This window comes from Phoenix dactylifera, chromosome 9 (assembly GCF_051530095.1).
Source record: "Phoenix dactylifera cultivar Ajwa chromosome 9, Ajwa_hap1_PhDact_Kaust_v1.1, whole genome shotgun sequence".
In the NCBI taxonomy this organism is placed as follows: domain Eukaryota; kingdom Viridiplantae; phylum Streptophyta; class Magnoliopsida; order Arecales; family Arecaceae; genus Phoenix; species Phoenix dactylifera.
In genome coordinates, this window is record NC_143198.1 from 21,658,544 (window position 1) to 21,684,139 (window position 25,596).

The 25,596-nt window shown below is 40.8% G+C and overlaps 1 protein-coding gene across 1 annotated transcript in view; it reads right to left on the reverse strand.

The window, feature by feature from the left end:
- Positions 1-2,541: 2,541 nt before the first annotated feature.
- The window catches only part of LOC113461820 (condensin-2 complex subunit H2-like), a 63,859-nt gene continuing 40,804 nt past the window's right edge, over positions 2,542-25,596 (reverse strand). Inside the window, exons 6-8 of the mRNA XM_089925648.1 lie at positions 3,243-3,344; positions 2,968-3,123; positions 2,542-2,868 (exon numbers count right to left, since the gene is read on the reverse strand). Coding sequence (XP_089781774.1) covers positions 2,542-2,868; positions 2,968-3,123; positions 3,243-3,344 — 585 coding nt within the window. The remainder of the gene's footprint in view (positions 2,869-2,967; positions 3,124-3,242; positions 3,345-25,596) is intronic.

Consider the following 25,596-nt stretch of genomic DNA (forward strand, 5'->3'; position numbering starts at 1 on the left):
GGACTGCCTCTATTTCATAAGCCAATCTTGCACACTGGCCTCATTTGCACACTATTATATGCAAACAAAAGGTGCAAGGAGGAGGAGAAGGAGAAGAAGAAAAACAAAAGAAGCACCGCTAGGACTTCTAGTGCCCAACATATGCTGTTTGGTCAAATACAACATTTGCATCAACAACATAACCAGGCTCCAAATTTGTGATCAACCTCATAGGCAACGATGCCGCAAAAGGGGCAAACAAGTATCAGATAAAGTAGCTGGGAACAATTTTGGCAGTGGCCACATCAAGAACCGTGCAAACGAAATCATGCTCACATTCTTTCAGCAAATCTAGGCATCACAGGAGGCTGCTCACATTATTGCATCGCTCGGGAGCAAGAATTATACAGACCACAAATTGAAGACGGTCATAGGCCAGATTGAACAACTAAATTGGGAGATTTGTTCAGCATATTGCATGCAAATATTGGTGGAAAGTTGCACGGTGCTCTTTCAGAAACTACATTAAAAGAAAAGAGCAAAATATAAATATTGGTGGAAGGTTGCATGGTGCTCTTTCAGAAAGTAAATAAAAAAAGGCAAAATATTGGGAGACACAGGTTTTGTTCGAACTATAAGCCTCAACTAGGTATCATGCAAGAGCTTGGATGAGGTTGCACTACCTATAATTTTCCTATAAATACCTCCTTCTAGTAAAAATTATCATAAATTATGAAAAAATTTCCATGATTACATTCATGCAAAGCCGACACTTTTTAAAGTATTATTTTTGTTTGCATCCACTGTACGTAATTTTGGAAACTTTTACCCCTCCATTTAATTGGCCTGATTGGATCAAGACGAACTCATTTAATTTGTGGAAAGAAGTTCTCCTCACTGAAATATTTTTTCAATAAAACTAATGCTTAGTTATATGATACTTGAAAAAGTGGCTTTTGCATGTTTAGTTGACCAACAATAAAATGACATATTCTAGAGTGACTTATGTTTGGTTAAACATCTATTTTCTTGAGAAAGCTGTGCAAAGTACTTGTAGTTGTGTAAAATACTTGTTATACCTTTAATAATAATAATAAAAAAAAAACTTACCCTATTCTTTCTAAAAAGCTTAAGGGTAGTTTTGCAAAAAAAAAATCCTAATTCTCAGCCGGTGGGAATTGGACTTTTCCGTAGCCCTCGTAGTTTTTTCTTTCTAATGAAATGTGGGAATCTTATTCCCATGGAAGAAGCTATTTTCTCATCTCTTTTCTTTAAAAACTCCAACCAAACGTAAAGTATTTCTCCATTTTTTTATTGACCATAGTTTTCCCCTCCTACTCCCACGAACTAAATGAGTCCAACATGGCCTCTCGTATGGACTCCATAATTAAAGTGGTCGTGCATTTGACGTTCCTCTGATTTCCTCTTGGCAGGTCTATACATACCTCTCTTCCCCACGACAAAGCCTTCGTTTCCCACCCAATGATGGCCTCACCCAAATTAGCTCAATAAATAAGAATTCTTAACGTTGGTGGAAGATAAAAAATCCTGAAAGATGAATTGCTTTTCACCTCAAATGAAAACAAAGTGGATTCGTTATAACTTGTCCATGCTCCTTCACCTCGTCCATCATGACATATTTCGCAGCCCAACCTTCGGTGATAACCTTCTTCCCTCGAGGAGACGAGATATCGCTCGTTTGTTCACTCAGTTTCAACCCATGCACTGCATCACTATCACATTTCATGCTTGGTTTCGACTCCTTTCTCCTACTCTCCACCCTGGCCTTACCCACCTCGACATAAAGAAGGGAGATATCGTCCATATCTTCTCCACCAACCCCAACTCTAGAGCCAATGTGAACGAAGAGGCCACGGACATCAGACAAGACATAAAGGGCTTCGACACCTTGCTCAACTCATGGAGCTAAAATCAAGCGATTTATGAACCCCACGCAAGAGATATCATGCATCGATCCAATCAAATGATAAAACACGGAGAAAAAGCATCCAAAAACATGTACAAAAATCATAGACGAAAATGACGCCCCTAATGTTTTGTGAAAATGATATCTTGTACGAAAAAAGAAAAAAGAAAACATTTTATCTATCCACAATAGTAAATCATACAGATATTGAAATGAAATGCAAAAGAGAAGTCACCTAGAAACAGGCATCTAGCCTTGTCGAGAAGTTTTTGTTTGTAGCTAAAAATGTTTCATCTTAGACACTATCTCAAATGAGATTGACACAGACAACTTTAACACAAAAAAAAAGTTTAGATTTATTAATGGGGCATTGCTACTATTACATATAAACAAGGATGGACAACCGAAAAATATATTGATTAATGAATAAACATACAAGAATTACAGAAATTTTTAACATATATACCTGCCTAGACCTAAGCCATAAATTAAAGTGTTGTCGCCTACCCACTTGTTAGAGGGAACTGATATACCGAGTTACATGAGTATGGTACTGATATATGATCTCTAGACCATTCAACAACCATTTTACATCATCCTTAATTTTTTTTTTTTAAAAAAAAAATTGTTTCATGTCAACCAGCAGACTGAAAATCAAATAGCTCTATAAACCGAGTAGAACTCCGTCTTCTCTTCCCCTCAGGAGTACACCTGATAACACTGCCCTTCCCAAGCTTAGGAGAGAACCTGCCATTCTGATGCAATGATTTTAAAGGTGAGGTGGCTTCTGAGGTGGAGGAATTTGCTTTTATGCACCCTTTCCTCAAAGGGAAATTAGCTCTCTTCCTTGTCGAACAGTTGCCCATATCTTCTCTTCTGGCATGGCGAAGGAACTTCACATGGATGGACAAACTCATCACTTGCTGGAGCTCTTTTAGATCAACATTCCCATTGTTCACCAGAAATCAAAAGTTTGTGGTAAATACATAAAGTTTCTCAATTTTTGATCGCAAGAACAAGTATGCCATATATGCTTGCAAGCAGAAAAAAGTAAATACCAGCTGCAGAAGTGCAGAAAATGTCCTTGCAACATCATGCTTGGGTTGGCCCATCACAACATCAGTAGAGGACATGCTTCCTCCACTGTCCACTTTGAAGGAAAGCTTGTCCAAGATTCTCTTGCCATATAAGTGAATGTCAAAAGGAGGGTGTGTATCCTGTCTAAACAATTCCCAATCAATGAAAAAAAACAAGGAAATCTCAAATAACCAGAAGAATTCTTTGGCTAATATAGATCAGGACTGGAAGAGAACGGAAGCAATCTCCTGCTACCCACTTGCTCTTCCGAGGTGTGTTCAATCCGTTCTTTCCATGTTGAAACTCGTGTGGCCAACTCTGTTTGCTTCTCTGTTTCAGCTATGCTAGCAAGAAGGGCATCCTGAATGAAGAGAGGATAGATTACGAAATCAGCATGAAGAAATTGGAGAGGTAATATAATAAATTTTAAACAAACAATATAGTGCCCACAAGATGCAATATAAAACAGGACTTGAGGGAGCCAAGTGAAGTAGAACTGACATCTGGTCCGATACTCTTGGGAACCATCCCTGAAACCTTAAACATCTGACCAGATCCTCATGAAAACCAACTCATTGCCCAACAAATTGAACGATCATTAAAAGAAATATGAATTCACCTAATATATTCTCACTATAAACACCATAGCCACTGCCACAAGTAGAAGTTTCCTTAACAATCCTTCATTTAATACACAGATCATCATCTGCCTAACCAGTTGATAAACCCTTAATAGTTGATAAACCTGCTGAAAGGCAACGTAATACAAGGCAATCCATGTTATCCTCAAACCTAAGAACTGGCATCTAGAGGCCAGAGTTTAACTCATCTGCAATAAGCAATGGACTGATGTAGCTCCTTCCATGGCCATTCCCACAAAGCACCATGACTGGATAACAGGAAAATTGGGCGAGAGACCCATTTACCATTGCAGTCATGCAGTCACATCATGGTTCAAATTTAACCTATTATTAAAGCTTAGAACCAAGTTCATTCATCCGCCAGCTGCCCTACAAAAATTAGATATTGATGTAGTCTCAGGACTCCATCTTATACATGATTTATATTTTTTGTTGTTTCTGTGTTTTCCATCTAAAGCTCTGTTGACCCCCTAATGGATTTTGATGAATACAAAATACTAGAGTATAATTCCATTTATCTTAACAATTTATTTGAAAATTTCAGGTGATTAATTAATAATATTGTTAAGAAATGTCTAGGCAAGTTCCCATAATTTTTAAGGATTTATTGAAGAATTTTTGAGTTGAAGAAAATAGATCAGGGACAGCCGAGACGTCTCCGGGTTGTCTCAGAGACGTCTCTGGCACAAACAGGAAGAACTGGCACGTCTGGAGACGTCTCCGGCACCTGGCGAGGCGTCTCGCAGGGTCGGAGTCGACTCTCTCAGAGGCGGAGTCGACTCTCTCAGAGGCGGCAGAAAGGCCGATTTCAAGGGATGCGCGCGAGTCGTCTCCACAGGACGCGGAGTCGTCCCCGCGAGTAAAAAGCAGACTTCTGGAGTCGTCCCCGAGGTAGCGGAGTCGACTCTCTCAGGGTATTCCAGAGGATATCTTTTTCGGTGATAAGGCAGCGGAGACGTCCCCCGAAAAAGCGGAGTCGACTCTCTCAGAGAATTCCAGAGGACTTGTTTTTCGAAGATAAAACAGCGGAGTCGTCCCCATGCAAAAAGTGCAAACATCCCGAGACGTCCCCGTAAAGTGCCGAGGCGACCCTCTCAGAAAAACAGAAAAACAAGCATTCAAACGGTTCATCATCAGAGTCGTCCCCGTAAAGCGCCGAGTCGACCCCAAACAACGTCAAAAGAAAAATCTTACAGCCGAGACGTCTCGCGTTGAAGCGGAGACGTCTCCGGAGCGCCTGGGACGCGACTGACACCTTTTTGCAGGTTTGTTGGAATTTCAAACGTTTCTTTTTTTGTGTCTAACGGCTATATTTGCTTTTTGGGCTATAAAAGGGAGCTCTTAAGTGCCTTCCAACATCTTCTCACCAACCTAACATAAGATCATTCAAGAGAGAAGAAAGAAAAAGAGGTTCAAGGGAGTTAGTGCATTCAAGTGAAGAAATCAAGTGCCTTCAAGCTTTCCAACTGATTTCGTGCTCAACTACTCTCTCCCGCTCGGCATTCAAAGCTCACATTCAAGCCAACGCAATCCACATCGGAAGAACCACCACTTCCCACGCTTCCAACGGCTAAAAGGGTTCTTCCGGGTTTTGTTATTTCTCACTGTTTTATCTGCTTATTTAGAGCTTTCAAATCTTTTGTAAAACCTTTGGTTATTGTGCTTGTTCCAGTCAAGGGACTTGGAACAAGGGAAAGGCGTCCCAAGCCTAGGTGAAATTGGGGGTTGTAGGGTTCGTTGTTAGCCCGGTGTAAAACAACGAGTTGGGTAGTGCACTCGCAAAACTACCGGACTGTAATCTTGGATTATAGTGGAAATTTCCAAAGGTGCTTTGGGGAGTGGATGTAGGAGCAGTGGAAGCTCCGAACCACTATAAAACCTTGTATTTGCGATTGTCTGTTTTCATACCTCTATTTTTACCTTAGCTCATACATTTGTGTGTTTTATTTTTAATTGGACAAAAAGTTTAAAATACCCAATTCACCCCCCTCTTGGGTGACCATCTCTGGGCAACAAGTGGTATCAGAGCAGGTGCTCTGTGTATTTCTTGAAGACCTAACCGTCTTGGCCAAAGATCTAGATGGCAACACCCTTCAACAATGTTCCTGCTGAGGGGCAGGCAACCAATAGACCTCCACTCTTCAATGGGACAAATTATACCTATTGGAAGACTAGAATGAAGATCTTTATTCAAGCACAAGATTATGCCTTGTGGAGGGTCATAATCAAGGGACCACACGAACCATCTCACATGGTGAATGGCATTCAAATTCCCAAACCTGAGGAGGATTGGGATGAGAATGATAACAGGATGGTTCAACTTAATGCTAGAGCCATGAACTCATTATTTTGTGCTCTAGATGTGAATGAATTTAATAGAGTCTCCACATGTAGTTCTGCTAAGAAAATATGGGATAGGCTTGAAGTTACCCATGAGGGTACAAATCAAGTCAAAGAATCTAAAGTGAACATTCTAGTTCACAAGTATGAGTTATTTAAGATGGAACCCAACGAAACCATCTCATGCATGTTCACACGCTTCACCGATATAATAAATGGTCTAAAGAATTTGGGCAAATCCTACACTAACCCAGAACTTGTGAGTAAAATTCTTAGGTCCTTGCCAAAAGCATGGAAAGCGAAGGTCACGGCGATCGTGGAAGCTAAAGACCTCAACACATTGGGACTTGAACAACTATTGGGCTCATTGATGACGCATGAGCTCACAATGAAGCAACATGAAGAAGAGTTGCCAAAGAAGAAGACAATCGCACTCAAGGCTACTTCGAGTGTGTGTGAAGAAGAAAGTAGTGAGAGTGAAGAAGAAAGCGAAGATGAGGACTTGGGTTTAATAGTAAGGAAATTTAAGAAATTCATGAGAAGAAAGAAACCCTTCCTAAGAAAGAAGTTTGGAGGGAGAAATGATTGGGAAAAGGAAAAAGAAAAGGAAAGAGACCCAATCATTTGTTATGATTGCAAGAGACCGGGACACATCCGTTCCGAATGCCCTCAACAGAAGAAGCATTTTGGAAAGAAGAAGAAGGAGGCATTGAAAGCAACATGGGATGATAGTGACACATCATCCTCCGAGGAAGAGAAGGAAGAGACCGCCAATTTGTGCTTCATGGCATTCGAAGACGATGAGGTAAGTCATAGCTCAACTACAAATTTTACTTTAGAAGAATTATATGAAGCTTTTCAAGAACTCATGAGTGATTGTAGTATGTTAGGAGCAAAGAATAAAGAATTAAAAGCCTCCAATCAAAAACTAAAGGATGATATTGAAAACCTATTGATTGAGAAGGAGAGCTTCAAAAATGTTAATACCATTGACTTAGAAAATAAAAATTCAAAACTTAACATTGAAAATGAAACGGCAAAAACACAAATTAAGGAATTAAATCTAAAAGTTAAATTCCTACTCAATAGCAATACCTTACTTGCGCAAAATGTTGAACTCCTTAAAAAGGATAAGGAAGAATTAGTTAAAGAAAATGTGGATCTCAAGAATGAGGTACATAAGTACAAACCAATTGTTGAAAAATTTACACATAGCTCTGAAAAGTTAAATCTTATTCTATCCAATCAAAGAGCTGTTTTTAATAAAGCCGGTCTAGGATATAAAACTAGCAAACAACAAAAGTATCTAAAGAATTTCTTTGTGAAAGCAAAAGATGTCAAATCTGAAAAACCTACATGCTTTCATTGTGGAAAAAGTGGACATAAAGCCTACTCTTGCATTCAAAGAAAGATTCAAACTAACAAGAGTACATTTGTAAGAGGTAAAAACATAACTAAAGTGTGGGTGCCTAAGGGAACCAACTATACTAACCAAGAAGGACCCAAGAAGACTTGGGTACCTAAGAGCATCACTTGATTATTTTGCAGGTATGCCTTGCAGCCGGAAATAGAAAGAGAATGTGGTATCTTGATAGTGGTTGCTCAAGGCATATGACCGGTGACAAGAGTCTCTTCGTCACCTTGAAATCAAAAGAAGGAGGAGTAGTCACATTTGGAGATAATGCTAAAGGTCAAATCGTTGGTGTTGGTAAAATCTCCATATCACCCTCCTCTTTTATTGACAATGTATTGTTAGTTAATGGACTAAAACATAATTTATTAAGTATAAGTCAATTTTGTGACAAGGGCTTTAAAGTGTCATTTGAATCATCACTATGCATAATTAGTAGTCCAATTGACAATGAGATCATACTCACAGAACATAGGCATGGAAATGTTTACATGGTAGATCTTGATGATCTCACCATGAAGGATGGCCAATGTCTTGTAGCCATGGATCCCAAAGTCAATGAGACTAGTTGGTTATGGCATCATAGGTTAGGGCATGCTAGCATGGATTTAATCTCTAAATTAATTATAAAAGATCTAGTCAAAGGACTACCAAAAATAGACTTTGAAAAGAACAAAATTTGTGCTGCATGTCAATTAGGGAAACAAACAAGAAGTTTTTTCAAGTCTAAGAACATAGTCTCAACATCAAAACCCTTAGAACTAATTCACATGGATTTGTTTGGACCCACTAGAACTGCTAGTCTAGGGGGTAAGAAATTTGGTCTTGTAATTGTTGATGATTTTTCACGTTTTACATGGGTTTCATTTCTTGCACATAAAGATGAGTCCTTTCCCGCTTTTATCAAGTTTCATAATAGGGTTTCGAATGACCTCAATCTTAAACTAAAAGCAATTAGGAGTGATCATGGTACCGAGTTTGAAAATCAACACTTTGAAAAATTTTGTGGCGAAAATAGTATCAATCACAATTTCTCAGCCCCTAGGACACCCCAACAAAATGGGGTGGTAGAAAGAAAGAATCACACACTAGCAGATATGGCTCGTACCATGTTGTGCGAATCGGATCTACCAAAATATTTTTGGGCTGAAGCGATAAATACTGCATGTCACATCTTAAACCGTGCATTAGTCAGATCTATTTTAAAGAAAACACCTTATGAGTTGCTGAATAATAAGAAGCCAAATATATGTTACTTTCATGTTTTTGGTTGTCGGTGTTTTGTTTTAAACAATGGAAAGGACAATCTAAGTAAATTTAGTGCTAAATCAGATGAGGGGATCTTCTTAGGTTATTCCTCATCTAGTAGAGCATACAGGGTCTTCAACAAGAGAACTCTCGTTGTTGAAGAATCCATTCATGTTGTTTTTGATGAAGCTAATGGAGATTCTTCTAGAAAAGAAGAAGATAGTGATGCAGGTATACTTGAAGACAGAATGAAGGAGTTCTCCATACTAGACAAATAACTTGAAGATGAAGTCAAGAAAGATACAATTCAGCAAGATGAAGAAGATCAACCTCAAGCAAGAAATCAAGATCTTCCGAGGGAATGGAGGTATGCACATGGTCATCCAAGGGATTTAATCCTTGGTGATCTCTCACAAGGGGTAAGGACAAGATCCTCTCTAAGAAATACTAGTAATTATCTTGCTTTCGTTTCACAAATAGAGCCTAAGTCACTAGAGGAAGCCGAAAAGGATGAAAATTGGATAAATGCTATGCAAGAAGAATTAAATCAATTTGAAAGAAATCAAGTTTGGACTCTAATGAAAAGATCCCCTAATGTTTCAATCATAGGCACCAAGTGGGTGTATAGAAATAAACTAGATGAAGATGGAATAGTTATAAGAAACAAAGCTAGACTAGTTGCCAAAGGCTATAATCAGGAGGAAGGAATAGATTTTGATGAAACTTTTGCTCCTGTTGCTAGGTTAGAGGCTATTAGGCTACTTTTAGCATATGCTTGCTTCATGGATTTTAAACTCTATCAAATGGATGTAAAAAGTGTATTTTTAAATGGTTATATAATGGAGGAAGTTTATGTGGGATAACCTCCAGGTTTTGAAAACCACTTACATCCAGATTATGTTTATAAATTACATAAAGCATTATATGGACTGAAGCAAGCCCCTAGGGCATGGTATGAAAGATTAAGTAATTTCCTAATTGAAAATAAATTTAAGAGAGGAAATGTAGACAAAACCCTCTTCATTAAAAGAAAAGGAAATGACTTATTGCTTGTACAAATTTATGTGGATGATATAATTTTTGGTGCTACTAATGATAGTCTTTGTCAAGAGTTTGCCAAGCTTATGCAGGGAGAATTTGAAATGAGCATGATGGGTGAGCTCAACTTCTTCCTTGGGCTACAAATATATCAAGGAAATGTTGGAAAAATTCAAAATGAAGGATGCAAAGGAAATCAGCACACCCATGGGCTCAAGTTGCAAGCTTGACAAAGATGAAAAAGGTAAAAGTGTAGACTGCAAATTGTACAGAGGTATGATAGGCTCTTTACTTTACCTTACTGCTAGTAGACCAGACATATTATTCAGTGTTTGTATGTGTGCTAGATACCAAGCATGTCCTAAGGAATCACACTTGCAAGCTGTTAAAAGAATTTTTAGATATCTAGTAGGGACATCTAATGTAGGCTTATGGTATTCTAAACAATCTGACATAAATTTAATTGCTTATTCCGATGCTGATTTTGCCGGGTGCAAACTCGACAGGAAAAGCACAAGTGGCACATGTCAATTTTTGGGTACTAATTTGGTTTCTTGGTTTAGCAAGAAACAGAATTCAGTTGCCTTGTCCACAGCTGAGGCTGAGTACATTGCAGCTGGAAGCTGTTGTGCCCAAGTTCTATGGATTAAGCAACAACTTGAAGACTTCGGTATCAAAATGGACAATATACCAATTAGATGTGATAATACAAGCGCAATTAATTTAACAAAAAATCCTGTCCAACACTCAAAATCAAAACATATAGAGATTAGGCATCACTTTATTAGGGATCATGTGCTGAAAAATGATGTGATGATTGAGTATGTATGTACTGAAAATCAATTGGCCGATATCTTTACAAAGCCCCTTTGTAAAGATAGGTTCAACTATTTAAGGAATGCTTTGAGCTTGTATGATCCTAGCAAATAAATTGAACTTGTATTGCAATGCTTTGCTACTCAAACTAATAATCCACCTCAAAGTCACAAATAGCAAACCTAGTATCTATTAAGTGAAAGCATGAATCTATCTAAGTTAAATGACGAACTGTTTGACTTTCTGGAGGATGGTTACCCTCCCTTGGACTCTTCATGGAGATATTTTCAGAGCCTATTTCATAGGTATTCGAAATTTGGTCAAACATTCCTCATTTCAATATTAATAATTCAAAAAATTATTATCAAACTTTTATAGGGTATATTATTAAAGGGAAGGATCACAAACAAACTCACTCTATATTCACCAAAAGAAATCATGTTGATTAGTGTGGTTAAATAAAATAAATTGGGAAAAGATAGAATTCAGTCTGAAATTTTTCAATGCCGGAGACGTCTCTGGCAAATCGCAGAGACGTCCCCCCCGGCGAGACGTCTCGCATTAGTCATGGAGACGTCTCGGGGACCGAACGAGGGTTTTTAAAATAGGTCGAAACAGCTCGAGCCGACACGATCTATCTCTTTCGTCCCCAACAAAATACAAAACCCTAGCCTCCATTTTTCTCTCCACCTCAAACCGAACCAAAACTCCCCATTTCCCTAGGATTTCCGAGCCATGGCACCCAAAAGAGCTAGGAGAACAAGTGGGAGGCGTCCTAGGGTAGCGACCGATGCCGAGGAGCGGAGGGAAGAACCTTCCGCACCGTCTCCTCCGGTTGCTCCGCCAACCACGACCATTTCCTGTGCGAATCGCACAGTAACCACGGGTAGGTTTATAGATTTCCATTTTTTAGAGAGTGAGGGGTTCTCTATTGGAGAGAGACTCCGTGCCCAAGGTTGGAAATATCTTTGTACTCTCAACACATCAACCTACCCCGGTCTAGTTAGAGAGATGTTTAGTAATATGGCCTTAGGGGACTCGGGGTACACTGCTTATGTCCGAGGGACATTGATAGAGATCAATGAGGATACCCTATCTAGTGTATTACAAATCCCTAAAGACGGTGAGGCTCCGACCTCACATCCCCAAAGGGAAATAGCCCTAAACCTAGTTTTAGGACGAGAGGACTGCGGCCCTCTAGATGTGGTTAACTCACAAGACCTAAATGCCGAGATGAGACTACTTTTGAGTATTGTCAACCGGGTCTTGTTTCCAAAAACCGGTCGCTTCGATTTTGTTTCGGAGCGAGACTTAGTCATCATGCACCACATCCTACTAGGGATTCCCCTAAACCTCCCTAGACTTATGCTGAACTACATTTCTATATGTCATAGGTATTCTAGGTTTAGCATATCCTATGGGATGATCTTTACCCTAGTATTCAAACATTTCAAGGTTCAAATTCCAGAAAATGAGCCTGCAAAACCCTTGAGAAACACCGACTACTATAATGAAAGCACAATGCGTAGAATGGAAGAACCACTCGGCATTCAAAGCTCACATTCAAGCCAATGCAATCCACATCGGAAGAACCACCACTTCCCACGCTTCCAACGGCTAAAAGGGTTCTTCCGGATTTTGTTATTTCTCACTATTTTATCTGCTTATTTAGAGCTTTCAAATCTTTTGTAAAATCTTTGGTTATTGTGCTTGTTCCAGTCAAGAGACTTGGAACAAGGGAAAGGCGTCCCAAGCCTAGGTAAAATTGGGGGTTGTAGGGTTAGTTGTTAGCCCGGTGTAAAACAACGAGTTGGGTAGTGCACTCGCAAAACTACCGGACTGTAATCTTGGATTATAGTGGAAATTCCCAAAGGTGCTTTGGGGAGTGGATGTAGGAGCAGTGGAAGCTCCGAACCACTATAAAACCTTGTGTTTGCGATTGTCTGTTTTCATACCTCTATTTTTACCTTAGCTCATACATTTGTGTGTTTTATTTTTAATTGGACAAAAAGTTTAAAACACCCAATTCACCCCCCTCTTGGGTGACCATCTCTGGGCAACAAGCTCTATTTAGGCTTGAATTTTCAGTCGATTAATGTACTAGTACTGCCAAGCAAAAAGGATCTACCTAGGTGTGACAGGAAGCCTAACCCAACTCCAAACCACCACACTTAATTGCTTGAATCTTAGCATTTCTTCAATGCCCACGGTCATCATTCATCTCTAGGAACGGAGGAGGATGGATGATAGTCTTGAAAATAGAATTGTGTGTATATGGAAGAAGGGGAGAAGAAAGTTAGAAAAGAGAAAAAAAATGCAGAAATCTGCAGAAAACATCACAGAAAAAAATACCGTTTACGTGAATAGTAACCCGACCCATTACTATTCACGGAACATTAACTCGGCCTATAAAAAGACAGGACAACAACCAAAAAAAAAGAGAAAATCCCTAGAAAGGTGAGTGCCACCATGGACGAAGCTCTGAAAGACCATTTTCCTTCCACTTTCATCCTGCTTCTTGACCTATTTCTTCTTGAAACCACCTTCTTGACCCTGTCATCCTTCATCTCGATACTTTGGTGGAGCGCGGCCTGAAGATTCTCATTGGATTGAAGGAATCAAACTCGTAGAGGTAATTATCCGACTAGTTCTATCACCATCTTTTGCCCAACCTTTGTTTCTTCGTCCATCAATCATTATCTTCATCCATCACCATTACCATCATTTCCATTTATTACATCCTTGGAATCCGAGTTTACTGGCAGTATTTTTTTTATTGTTCTGTTGTAGTTATTTTCAGTTTGCTGCACTAGTTATATTTCATTGATAAGATATCTATCATGTTCTGTTTTACGTTTACTTTTCTCTATGATGATCTTTTGAGATGATGAGTATTTGCCGAAGTGTCTAATCAATCGCATCATAATTGATTATTATGAAATTAATTTACATCTATAGTAATCGATTATAGGTTGCACCAAAGTGATATCAGAGCAAATAGGTCCTGCATATCTAAAAATCTTCATTATTGTATTTGCATCATAACATTCATTTTTTCTGCACTTTAAATTCTGAAAATTAAATTTCTGCACTTCAAAATAGAAAAATATATTTTTTGGATTAATAAAATCAGTAAATTATATTTTCAGCATTTAAAACTACAGAAATTTTAATTTTTGGAGTTAAAAACATAGAAAAATTAGTTTCTGCATTTTAAAAAAATTCTGCATTCATTTTCCGCATTTAAAATATAAAAAAAATATTTCTGTACTAAATATTAATTTCTGTATTAGAATATTTATTTTCAGCATTAAAAAAATAAAAAAATGGAAAAAAAATTCTGAAAAAAAATCTTTTTCACCTCCATAATATTAGAAGCACCTTTGAAAAAGTTTTGGATCGAATCTTAGCCTACAATCATATCTGATAATTGGCAAGATGCATGTAGAACTCAACAACAAATCTTAGAGCAGATCTAACGACAGGTAGAACACCTCTCCAACTTCATAACTAGACTAGAATTGAACATCACTGAGATAGTGAGACCTAGGAGAGAGAAAAATCATCAGGATGAACCAAGACGTAGAGTCAGATCTCAAGATAGACAAAGGGTCAATCAGATGGTAGTCAAGAGTAGTGAGTCAGATGAGATAAAAAATAACTTAGATGATCGACCACTACGTAGAAACAGAGAGAGAGACCACCACATAGAGAACCTCTTTATGCCAGACGTTGGGATGATGGCATTAAAATAGATATTGGAGATTTTGAGGGGCATTTCCAGCCAAATGCTTTTCTTGATTGGGTCAACAAAATCGACCAATATTTTGGTTGAAAGAAAATCCTTGAGGATAAAGAGGTCAAATTTGTGACTCTCAAATTAAAAGGACATGCACTAGTTTGGTGGAAGCAACTCCAGGAACGAAGAGTTCATGAGCAAGGTAAGGATAAGATCCGTACCTGGAGTAAGATGAAGAAAAAGTTGAGGAAGTGATTTCTCCCATTGGATTATCGCAAAATCTCTACTTGAAATTCCAAAACGTCCAACAAGGACTAGGATCGTGGATGAGTACACCGAGGAGTTCTATGAGCTCCAAGCAAGAAATGGCCTTAGTGAGGACCCCATTCATGTTACTAGTAGATATATCAATGGCTTGAGACGGGACATCTTGGACCAAGTGGAGATATTCGATGTCATGAGTATTGATGATGCCCATCGCTGTGCACTGAGAGTGGAAGCACAACAAAGGCGAACTGGTGGTCGAAAGTGGGACTCAAACAAAAACTCCATTCCCCAAGAAAGTCAGTTCGGAAACAAGGCAATAAGTTCTCAGAAACCTACCAAGACCACAACTGCCCTAAAGCCAAATTTTAACAAGGACTTATGGGACAAGGGCACAGGCGTACTGGCACCGGCACCTAATTCCACTATCATTTGCTATAAGTGCCGACAACCCGAACATAAATCCTCTGAATGTCTTCTAAAAAAATTCCAGTCTCAGTCACACCTGATTGAGCAAGGACACCAGGACGATTCAGATGAACCCAATCCAGAGGCAAATGATGATAAGTCTGAACAACAGAATGAGTCGGAGAACAACGATGTCCACATTATAGGTGATGAGGTGGGCCCACTCATGGTGATTCACCGTGTCATGGTTGCGCCTAACCTGCCCAAGAGAATTAGTTTAGGTGAAGTATTTTCTTGACTATGGGTACTGCTGTCACGCCCCGAACCCAGCACCCGGGTTCGGTACGCGACCGGCCGCATGAGCCCTAGAGCAATGCCCTAAAGATCATGCAAGGCCTAAGATGAACAAAAAATCTAATAAAATCCACAATTAATTCATTTATTTAGATAGACGAATCCAACATGTCCAGATAATCAAATTGATTCAATTACAAAATCTTCAAATGCTCATCATCATTAAGAAAGATAAACTAACTAGCTAGCTAATAACTCGGATACTCGTTCTCTACGCCCAACCCATCCATGTATGCATCCTGCAACTCTGAAAGAGAAAAAAGAAGGGGGTGAGCTTTACAGCCCAGTAAGAACCCCTACACATCCATACCAACACAATAGTAATATGAATTTTGAAAACTACGGCAAAACGATGCACACTTCATGAGATCATAAACCGGCTATCAAAAGACTCAAGTAATCAATATAAGTTTGTACGTCAAACATCAATGAAAGTCCAGTCACACAAGAATGATATAGCATAGGATAACTCATATATATTCATTACTGTGTTCTTTTTTTTTTTCCATTCTATATTAACTTGATCCGGATCAATTAACTTTCCGACTTTGGGCCAAATCCCGGTCACGTTTTCAGCCCGTGACAGGGCAAACCAATAGTGTCACACTTAGAGCCTGTGACGGGCAAACCAACATTGTCACACTTAAAGCCTGTGACGGGCAAACCAATATTGTCATACTTAGAGCCTGTGATGGGCAACCAATAGTGTCACACTTAGAGCCTGTGATGGGCAAACCAACATTGTCACACTTAGAGCCTGTGACGGGCAAACCAATAGTGTCACACTTAGAGCCTGTGACGGGCAAACCCATAATAACGAGACGGCCCAAAGTCAATGTTCATTTAATCAATTTCACATCCACACATCAATCCCTTTTATTTACAACTATAGACTAATCCGGTCACGTTTCCAGCCCGTGACGGGGCAACCAATATTAACAAGGTTAGTCTATAGCACCACATCCATAAATCCAATTATACAGGTGTAGGTTATGCACATGCATACATCATAATATCAATCACAAGCCAACACAATCAAAATATAGTTTAATATAACAATTTTGATTTGTCTGGATCATAGCATATTAATTCAGATCGTAGCATATTATACATATATAAGTATAAAAATATTAATATTATGCAGGATTGGCGTACAAGGATTCTTACTCTTTATTGAAAAACTCAGACAGACTAAACACCCGCCCTCACGGCGATCTATGAATCGGGATCCGCAGAACCCTGCTCAGCGTCTTCTTGTCCAACAGATTGTTCCCCTACAGAACCAAATCAATATTAGAAATTATCCAAGATATATATATATATAAAAACCCCAAACTCTCCATGGATCCTCTTAAAGGTCCACTAGTATCTAGCGCCCCAGGACTAACCAACAATCCATGATCTCCCTATATTGAACTAGAGAGAAAACAAAGCAATAAAAGGGAGCAACTAGAGAGGAAGAACAAAAAAAGAATTGTTCTCTCTCTCTCTCTCTTTCTTCCTTCTTCCCGTCAATAAATTAATAGAGAAGAGAGAGTTGGCTCTCTCTCTCTCTTTCTTCCTTCCTTCCTCCCGATTGGAGGGTAAACTCCATGGCGGCGGCCCATGGTCGGCACCGTCCCATGACCGACGGCCTCGGCAGTGTCGGCGATGCGCCATGGCCGGCAACGGCTGGCCGGAATGGAAGAGGAAGAAGTCGCACAGGGGCTCGGCTTCTCCATCAATCTGGCGGATTACCGGCCGTATTCCCAAAGAAACAATGGCCCTTAGACAAAGGAGAAGGAGGAGAGGGACCTTACCTCGTCTCCGGTGAGCTTCTCCGGCAAGCCCGACGGCGAACAACCCAAGCCTCTCACGGATCGCCTAGAACTCCAAATCTCTCTCTCCCCCTTTTTTTTTTTTGAAAGGATCTCTCGGTTGGTGCCCTAGGAAGAGAGGGAGGAGGTCTTGGAAGAGGATTGGCCCAAAATAGTAGGGTTTGATCCCCTCCTAAATCTCTCCTTCCGGTGGATTCGGGAGGAGGGGAAAAATTCCCGAAACAGGGGAGGGAGAGCATTCAATCGGAAGACTCCCTCCCCTTTTTCTTTCACATGTTGGGCCGCCCTTGCTCAGAGGCCGGCCCAACTCAAACGTGGCCTTTACATTCTCCCCCCCTAAAAGAAAATTTCGTCCTCGAAATTGACATACCTGAGGTTTCAAAAAGCTGCGAATACTTGACTTTCATCTCTTCTTCGAGCTCCCAAGTAGCCTCTCTTTCCGTATGATTATTCCATTGTACCTTCACAAAAGAAATAGTTCGATGTCGTAGTACCTGATCTTTTCTGTCCACAATTCGTATCGGGATCTTCTCATAGGTCAAATCTCCTTGAAGATGTAATGGCTCATATGCTACCACATGACTCGGATCTGGAACGTATTTCTTCAACATTGACACATGAAAGATACTGTGCACACTGGATAAAGTCGGGGGTAAAGCCAGTCGATATGCCACCTCCCCAACCTTGTCCAAAATCTCAAACGGACCAACATACCTAGGGCTCAATTTGCCACGAATCCCAAATCTCATCACACCTTTTGTGGGTGACACTCTCAAGAAAACATGATCTCCAATTTGAAATTTCAGTTCTCTCCTTCTATTATCAGCATAACTCTTTTGGCGACTCTGAGCTGTACGAAGTCGTTCTCTGATCACTTGTACCTTTTCAACAGTCTGTTGTACTATTTCTGGGCCTAACAATTTTCTCTCGCCCACGTCATCCCAACAAATAGGCGATCGGCACTTCCGGCCATACAACGCCTCAAAAGGAGCCATTTGTATACTTGCTTGATAGCTATTATTGTAAGCAAACTGTATTAGTGATAAGTGGCCATCCCACGCTCCTCCTAGATCCATGACACAGGCTCTCAACATGTCTTCCAAAATCTGGATGGTTCTTTCTGACTGTCCATCGGTTTGGGGGTGAAAAGCTGTACTGAAGCTCAATTTGGTTCCAAGAGCCTTATGAAGACTCTTCCAAAACTGTGATACAAATCTACTGTCTCTATCCGACACAATGGTAACTGGGACCCTATGCAACTTCATAATATGCTCTACATATAAACCTGCCAATCTCTCTAAGGAGAAACCGACTCTGAAAGGCAAAAAGTGTGCTGATTTGGTTAGCCGGTCAACAATTACCCACACCGCATCATTACCTCGTAGGGTTTTTGGCAACCTGGTCACAAAGTCCATGGTGATATGCTCCCACTTCCATTGAGGGATAAGTAGAGACTGTAATGGTCCCGCAGGTCTCTGATGTTCTGCCTTTACCTATTGACATACTAGACACTGAGCTACAAATTGAGCAATATCCTTTTTCATACCACTCCACCAAAAATATTTCTTTAAATTCTGATACATCTTTGTGCCTCCTGGATGCATCGTATAAGCCGAGCTATGAGCCTCCTTTAAAATTTCATTTCTTAATTCTGGAACTTTAGGGACGCACAACCTGCTACCGAATCTTAAGGAACCATCCTCATGCACATGAAATTCGCTTTGAACACCAGATTCTACTGTTCCTCTTATCCTCTGTAATTCTGAATCCTCTTTTTGAGATGACTTAATCATCTCAATCAGGGTAGGCTGCACCATAAGATTAGCAAGTTGTACTTGAGGATCATGCAGTCGTACTTCAATTTCATATCTCTCCAAGTCCAACAAAATGTTTCTTTGTGTAGTGATCAGAGCTGCTAATTTACTTGAAGATTTCCTGCTTAGAGCATCAGCCACAACATTTGCTTTTTCCGGATGGTAATTTATAGTTAGGTCATAATCCTTTAATAGCTCTAACCATCTCCTTTGCCTCAAATTCAGCTCTTTTTGAGTATAGATAGACTTTAAACTTTTGTGGTCCGTAAAAATTTCACAATGTTCACCATATAAATAGTGTCTCCATATTTTTAAAGCAAAGATCACAGCTGCTAACTCCAAATCATGAGTAGGGTAATTCAGCTCATATGATTTCAGCTGTCTAGAAGCATAGGCTATCACTTTCTCATTCTGCATAAGAACACAACCAAGGCCCCTGCATGATGCATCACTATAGATGCTGAAGCCTCCTGTTCCAGATGGAATGGCCAATATCGGAGCTGTCACCAATCGTCTTTTCAACTCCTAAAAACTCTGCTCACAATCCTCCTTCCATTCAAATTTTACTTGCTTTTGGGTTAGGCGAGATAGAGGCATGGCAATTCGAGAGAATCCCTCAATGAATCTCCGATAGTATCCCGCCATTCCCAAAAAGCTGCGCACCTCGGACACATTAGTAGGTCTACTCCAATCAACTACTGCCTCCACTTTCTTTGGGTCGACAGAGATGCCATCCTTAGAGATCACGTGCCCAAGAAAGGTGATACTGTTTAAGCAGAACTCACACTTCTGCAACTTGCCATAAAGCTCATTTTCTCTAAGAGTTTGCAATACTATCCTCAAATGTTCCTCATGCTCTTGTGGGCTCTTTGAATAGACTAGAATGTCATCAATAAACACCACCACAAATTGATCCAGGTAGGGCTTGAACACCCGATTCATAAGATCCATAAAGGCTGCTGGTGCATTTGTTAACCCGAAAGGCATAACCAAAAACTCATAGTGTCCGTATCTAGTTCTGAATGCAGTCTTAGGTATGTCTTCAGCCTTTATTTTCAACTGATGATATCCGAAGCGTAAATCAAGTTTTGAAAACATTTGTGCCCCTTGCAGCTGATCGAATAAATCATCAATTCTCGGTAGAGGGTATTTGTTCCGTACTGTTACTCCATTTATTTCTCGATAATCTATGCAAAGCCGAAAACTGCCATCTTTCTTTTTCACAAATAGTACAGGAGCACCCCAAGGAGAAACACTAGGCCTGATGAAACCCTTGTCCAACAGCTCCTGTAGTTGTTCCTTTAGTACTTTTAATTCAGCTGGAGCCATCCGGTATGGGGCCTTAGAAATCGGTCCAGTGCCAGGAATCAAATCAATGGAGAATTCAACCTCTCTATCAGGAGGTAATCCTGGCAAATCCTCTGGGAAGACATCAGGGAATTCCCTCACAATAGGAATGTCTTCTAGTTTGAGTTCTTCCAGTTGAGTGCCCATTACCATAGCTAAGAATCCTTCATCACCTTTCCGAAGGAGTCGCTTGGCTTGTATGGCTGAGATTATTTTTGGCGGAGGTAACATTCTATTGCCACTAAAAGTAAACTCTGGATGACTAGGGATTTGTAATTTTACTGTTTTCTTGAAGCAGTCAACAGTGGCATGGTATGCCGCCAGCCAGTCCATCCCAAGGATCAAGTCAAAATCCTTCATCTCTAGGACCAGTAAATCTGCTTTCATCTCCCTGCCTCTCATATTCAAGATACGATCTTTGCAGATAGAGTTAACTAGAATTACATCTCCACTAGGGATGGAAACACAAAATTCAGTCTCTAATGGCATGCAAATCATTGTATTATTTCTTCTAACAAAATCGACAGATACGAAAGAATGAGTAGCTCCAGGATCAATCAAAACATAAGCATTGGTGGATGAGACTTTAATCATACCTGTCACCACAGTGTTAGAGGCGTTGGCATCCTGTTGTGTAAGAGCATAGACTCGCCCTTGAGTTCTAGGCCTCTGCTGCCCTCCTTGTGGTTGTCCATCTTGAGATACTCGATTTTCTAGTGCTCCCGAAATAGGCTGAGGTGTCCGTTGAGTCTGTTGCCCACTATTATTAGGGCAGATGTCCGCCTTGTGGCCCTGTTGGCCACACGAAAAGCAATTCCCTTCGAACCAGCTGCAATCCTTTCGATAATGGGGGCCGCCACATCTATGGCATCTTATAGTACCTTTTTGTTGAGTTTTATCACTCGCAGTAGTTTGTTTCTTGGGCCTTGATTCAGTATTTCTGTCCTGCTCATTTTGAAAACCAACCTGTCTGTTCCTCTTTTTCATAATCTTTTCCCTCTCTTCCTGAGTGTCATTCAAGCCCCTTTCAACTACTAAAGCTTTGTTAACCACATCCTTGTAGGAAGAAAGCTCGAAGGTAGACACATGTTGTCTGATTCGGGCTCTAAGTCCACTTTCAAACTTCTCAGCTCGTTCTCTTTCATTCTCCACCTGTCCTGGAGCATACCTGGCCAGTTCTTCAAACTTTGCAGCATACTCCGCGACCGTCATGTTCCCTTGCTCTAACCGGGTAAATTCTCGAAATTTCTGCCGCCTCACACTTTGAGGAACATACTTGTCACGAAAAATCTCCTTAAATCCTTCCCAAGTCAAAGGTGTAGTGTTCTGTCCCATCTTTCCTCTTTCCACATTCCACCAAATATCCGCTTCTCCCAGCAGCATAAATGTAGCAAATGTGACCCTATCCTCATCAGGGCATCTCAGGGCATTGAAAACTTTTTCCATTTTATTCAGCCAAGTCTCAGCCTCTAAAGGGTCAGAAGTGCATTTAAAAGCTGAAGGTGCAAACTTTTTGAATTCGACTAAACTAACATGATGTTCCTGCCGACTTGTAGCCCCCTGTAGATGCTGAGAAGACACCTGCTGTTGGTGCTGTAACTGTTGTTGCATAAATTGTTGCTGCTGTTCCATGAAGCGTTGTTGCATCTCCATCATTCTCATCATGTCTGATCGAGAAGCAGCTTGTTGTTGCATCATTGCTTGCATCATCTGAGAAGCACTCAGTGGTTCATTAGGCTGAATTCCAGGCTCACCCGAGGTTCCTGTCCTTGGAGTTTCTGGGGTTTCCTTCTCTCGAGCACTACCAACAGGGTTGACGTGATGTTCCTGCTGGTGCACACTCCTGGCCGGCGAGGGTGGAGCACCTTCTTGTTGTTCGGAGGGCGTCCAAGCAGCAGAGCCATCGGCAAAGCGAGTCGGCCTCCTATTACGCCCACGTCTACTCCCTCGTGCCATATCAACCTACACAAGTGCCATATCAAGAGTGCATTAGATGTCCCCCCCCACTCACACTCACTCGAATCTAAACCCTAGGATACTTTAACCTGGCTCTGATACCACTCTGTCATGCCCCGAACCCAGCACCCGGGTCCGGTACGCGACCGGCCGCATGAGCCCTAGAGCAATGCCCTAAAGATCATGCAAGGCCTAAGATGAACAAAAAATCTAATAAAATCCACAATTAATTCATTTATTTAGATAGACGAATCCAACATGTCCAGATAATCAAATTGATTCAATTACAAAATCTTCAAATGCTCATCATCATCAAGAAAGATAAACTAACTAGCTAGCTAATAACTCTGATACTCGTTCTCTACGCCCAACCCATCCATGTATGCATCCTGCAACTCTGAAAGAGAAAGAAGAAGGGGGTGAGCTTTACAGCACAGTAAGAACCCCTACACATCCATAACAACACAATAGTAATATGAATTTTGAAAACCACGGCAAAACGATGCACACTTCATGAGATCATAAACCGACTATCAAAAGACTCAAGTAATCAATATAAGTTTGTACGTCAAACATCAATGAAAGTCCAGTCACACAAGAATGATATAGCATAGGATAACTCATATATATTCATTACTGTGTTCTTTTTTTTTTTCCATTCTATATTAACTTGATCCGGATCAATTATCTTTCCGACTTTGGGCCAAATCCCGGTCACGTTTCCAGCCCGTGACAGGGCAAACCAATAGTGTCACACTTAGAGCCTGTGACGGGCAAACCAACATTGTCACACTTAAAGCCTGTGATGGGCAAACCAACATTGTCATACTTAGAGCCTGTGACGGGCAACCAATAGTGTCACACTTAGAGTCTGTGATGGGCAAACCAACATTGTCACACTTAGAGCCTGTGACGGACAAACCAATAGTGTCACACTTAGAGCCTATGACGGACAAACCCATAATAACGAGACGGCCCAAAGTTAATGTTCATTTAATCAATTTCACATCCACACATCAATCCCTTTTATTTACAACTATAGACTAATCCGGTCACGTTTCCAGCCCGTGACGGGGCAACCAATATTAACAAGGTTAGTCTATAGCACCACATCCATAAATCCAATTATACAGGTGTAGGTTATGCACATGCATACATCATAATATCAATCACAAGCCAACACAATCAAAATATAGTTTAATATAACAATTTTGATTTGTCTGGATCATAGCATATTAATTCAGATCGTAGCATATTATACATATATAAGTATAAAAATATTTATATTATGCAGGATTGGCGTACAAGGATTCTTATTCTTTATTGAAAAACTCAGACAGACTAAACACCCGCCCTCACGGCGATCTATGAATCGGGATCTGCAGAACCCTGCTCAGCGTCCTCTTGTCCAACAGATTGTTCTCCTACAGAACCAAATCAATATTAGAAATTATCCAAGATATATATATATAAAAACCCAAAACTCGCTATGGATCATCTTAAAGGTCCACTAGTATCTAGCGCCCTAGGACTAACCAACAGTCCATGATCTCTCTATATTGAACTAGAGAGAAAACAAAGCAATAAAAGGGAGCAACTAGAGAGGAAGAACAAAAAAAGAATTGTTCTCTCTCTCTCTCTCTTTCTTCCTTCTTCCCGTCAATAAATTAATAGAGAAGAGAGAGTTGGCTCTCTCTCTCTTTCTTCCTTCCTTCCTCCCGATTGGAGGGTAAACTCCATATCACCGTCCCATGACCGACGGCCTTGTTGGGGTATGTGGAGACCATTGGTGATGAAGAGAATTGAAGAAGAATTAATTCTGCATAGTTCTGTCTGGCGGACTGTCAGAGTCGACTCGAGCTACAGTCGAGTCGACTTGGGAACAGTCGAGTCGACTCGAGACCCGTCGAGTCGACCCGAGAGGAGAAAAGCCGAAAAAAAACCATGTTTCTGTCTGAACTGTCAGAGTCGACTCGAGCTACAGTCGAGTCGACTCGAAGCATCGTCGAGTCGACTCGAGCCACAGTCGAGTCAACCCGAGATCGTGCCAGTTATACTGGAAGTTGTCCAGACGTGCCAGAGCCGACTCGAACTTCAGTCGAGTCGACTCGAGCTCGCGGGAAATCATACGGATGAGTTTTTTCTTTTGGTGTTTTTTGGCGTTTCGACGGCTATGATCATCTGAAGGTCTTGAGACTATATATAGGACTCATGAGAGCCCTAGGATATGGAATTTTGCCGTATATTTGAGAGAGACTCTTGTTTGTGAGGCTAGGGTTCTAGAGAGAATAGGATTGAGATCCTACTTCTTGTGCAAAGGGAATTCTGTGTGAATCTCTTGTAGATCGATCGCTTGTGATCGTTCGGGTGTGTGTTATCTCTGTAATCAGTTCATCCTAATTGAGATTTGGAGCGGTGGAGGACGTAGGCTACTTGTAGCCGAACCTCGTTACATCTTTGTGTTTGCTTTGCTATTTTCTTCCTTCTTCTTCCTTTGGTTTGATAATCCGTTGCGGTGCTCAAGTGTTTTACCCTACTGATACCAGGGATAATCTTTTGCCCTTCGCAGCGGAAGCGAAGTGGTGATCCTTGAGTCCGGTGTCGAGGGAGCGAGAGAGTGCTTATCCGTTCGTTTCTCTCTTTGCTTGTCCGACGTTGGTGGCGGCGTCGGTGTGAGTGGGTTCCGGCGCAGGCGCTGACAATAAGTGGTATCAGAGCTATTGGTTTTCTGCGATGGCGGATGAAGGAAAGGTGCGAATTGAGAAGTTCAATGGAACGAACTTCGGGTTCTGGAAGATGCAAATAGAGGATTACCTTTACCAGAAGGATCTCTATTTACCTCTTGGAGGTAGAGCAAAGAAACTAGAGAAGATGCCCGATGAAGACTGGGAGGTCCTCGATCGGAAGACGCTCGGCACCATTAGATTGTCACTTGCATCCCAAGTGGCATTCAACATCAAAAATGAGAAGACGACGATGGAGTTGATGGCAACATTGTCGCGGATGTACGAGAAACCCTCAGCATCAAACAAGGTATTTCTCATGAAGAGGTTGTTTAATCTTCGTATGAAAAATGGCGGCAGCATAGCAGAATACCTCAACGAATTCAATGGACTCACGGCCCAGTTGGAGTCAGTGGAGATTAGTTTTGACGATGAGATTCGGGCATTGCTAATCCTCTCCGGATTGCCTGATAGCTGGAAGGGCCTGGTGATGGCAGTGAGCAACTCTTCGGCGATAGGGAAGTTGATCTTTGATGACGTTGTGGGAGTGTTTCTGAGTGAAGAAGCAAGAAGAAAATCTTCTAGAGCTACGGAGTCGTCTGAAAGTGTACTAAACACCTCTGACCGGGGAAGACAAAAGAAGGACGGTCGATTTTGAAGCGACTCGAAGTCGAGATCCAGCAGGTCTCGAGCACCT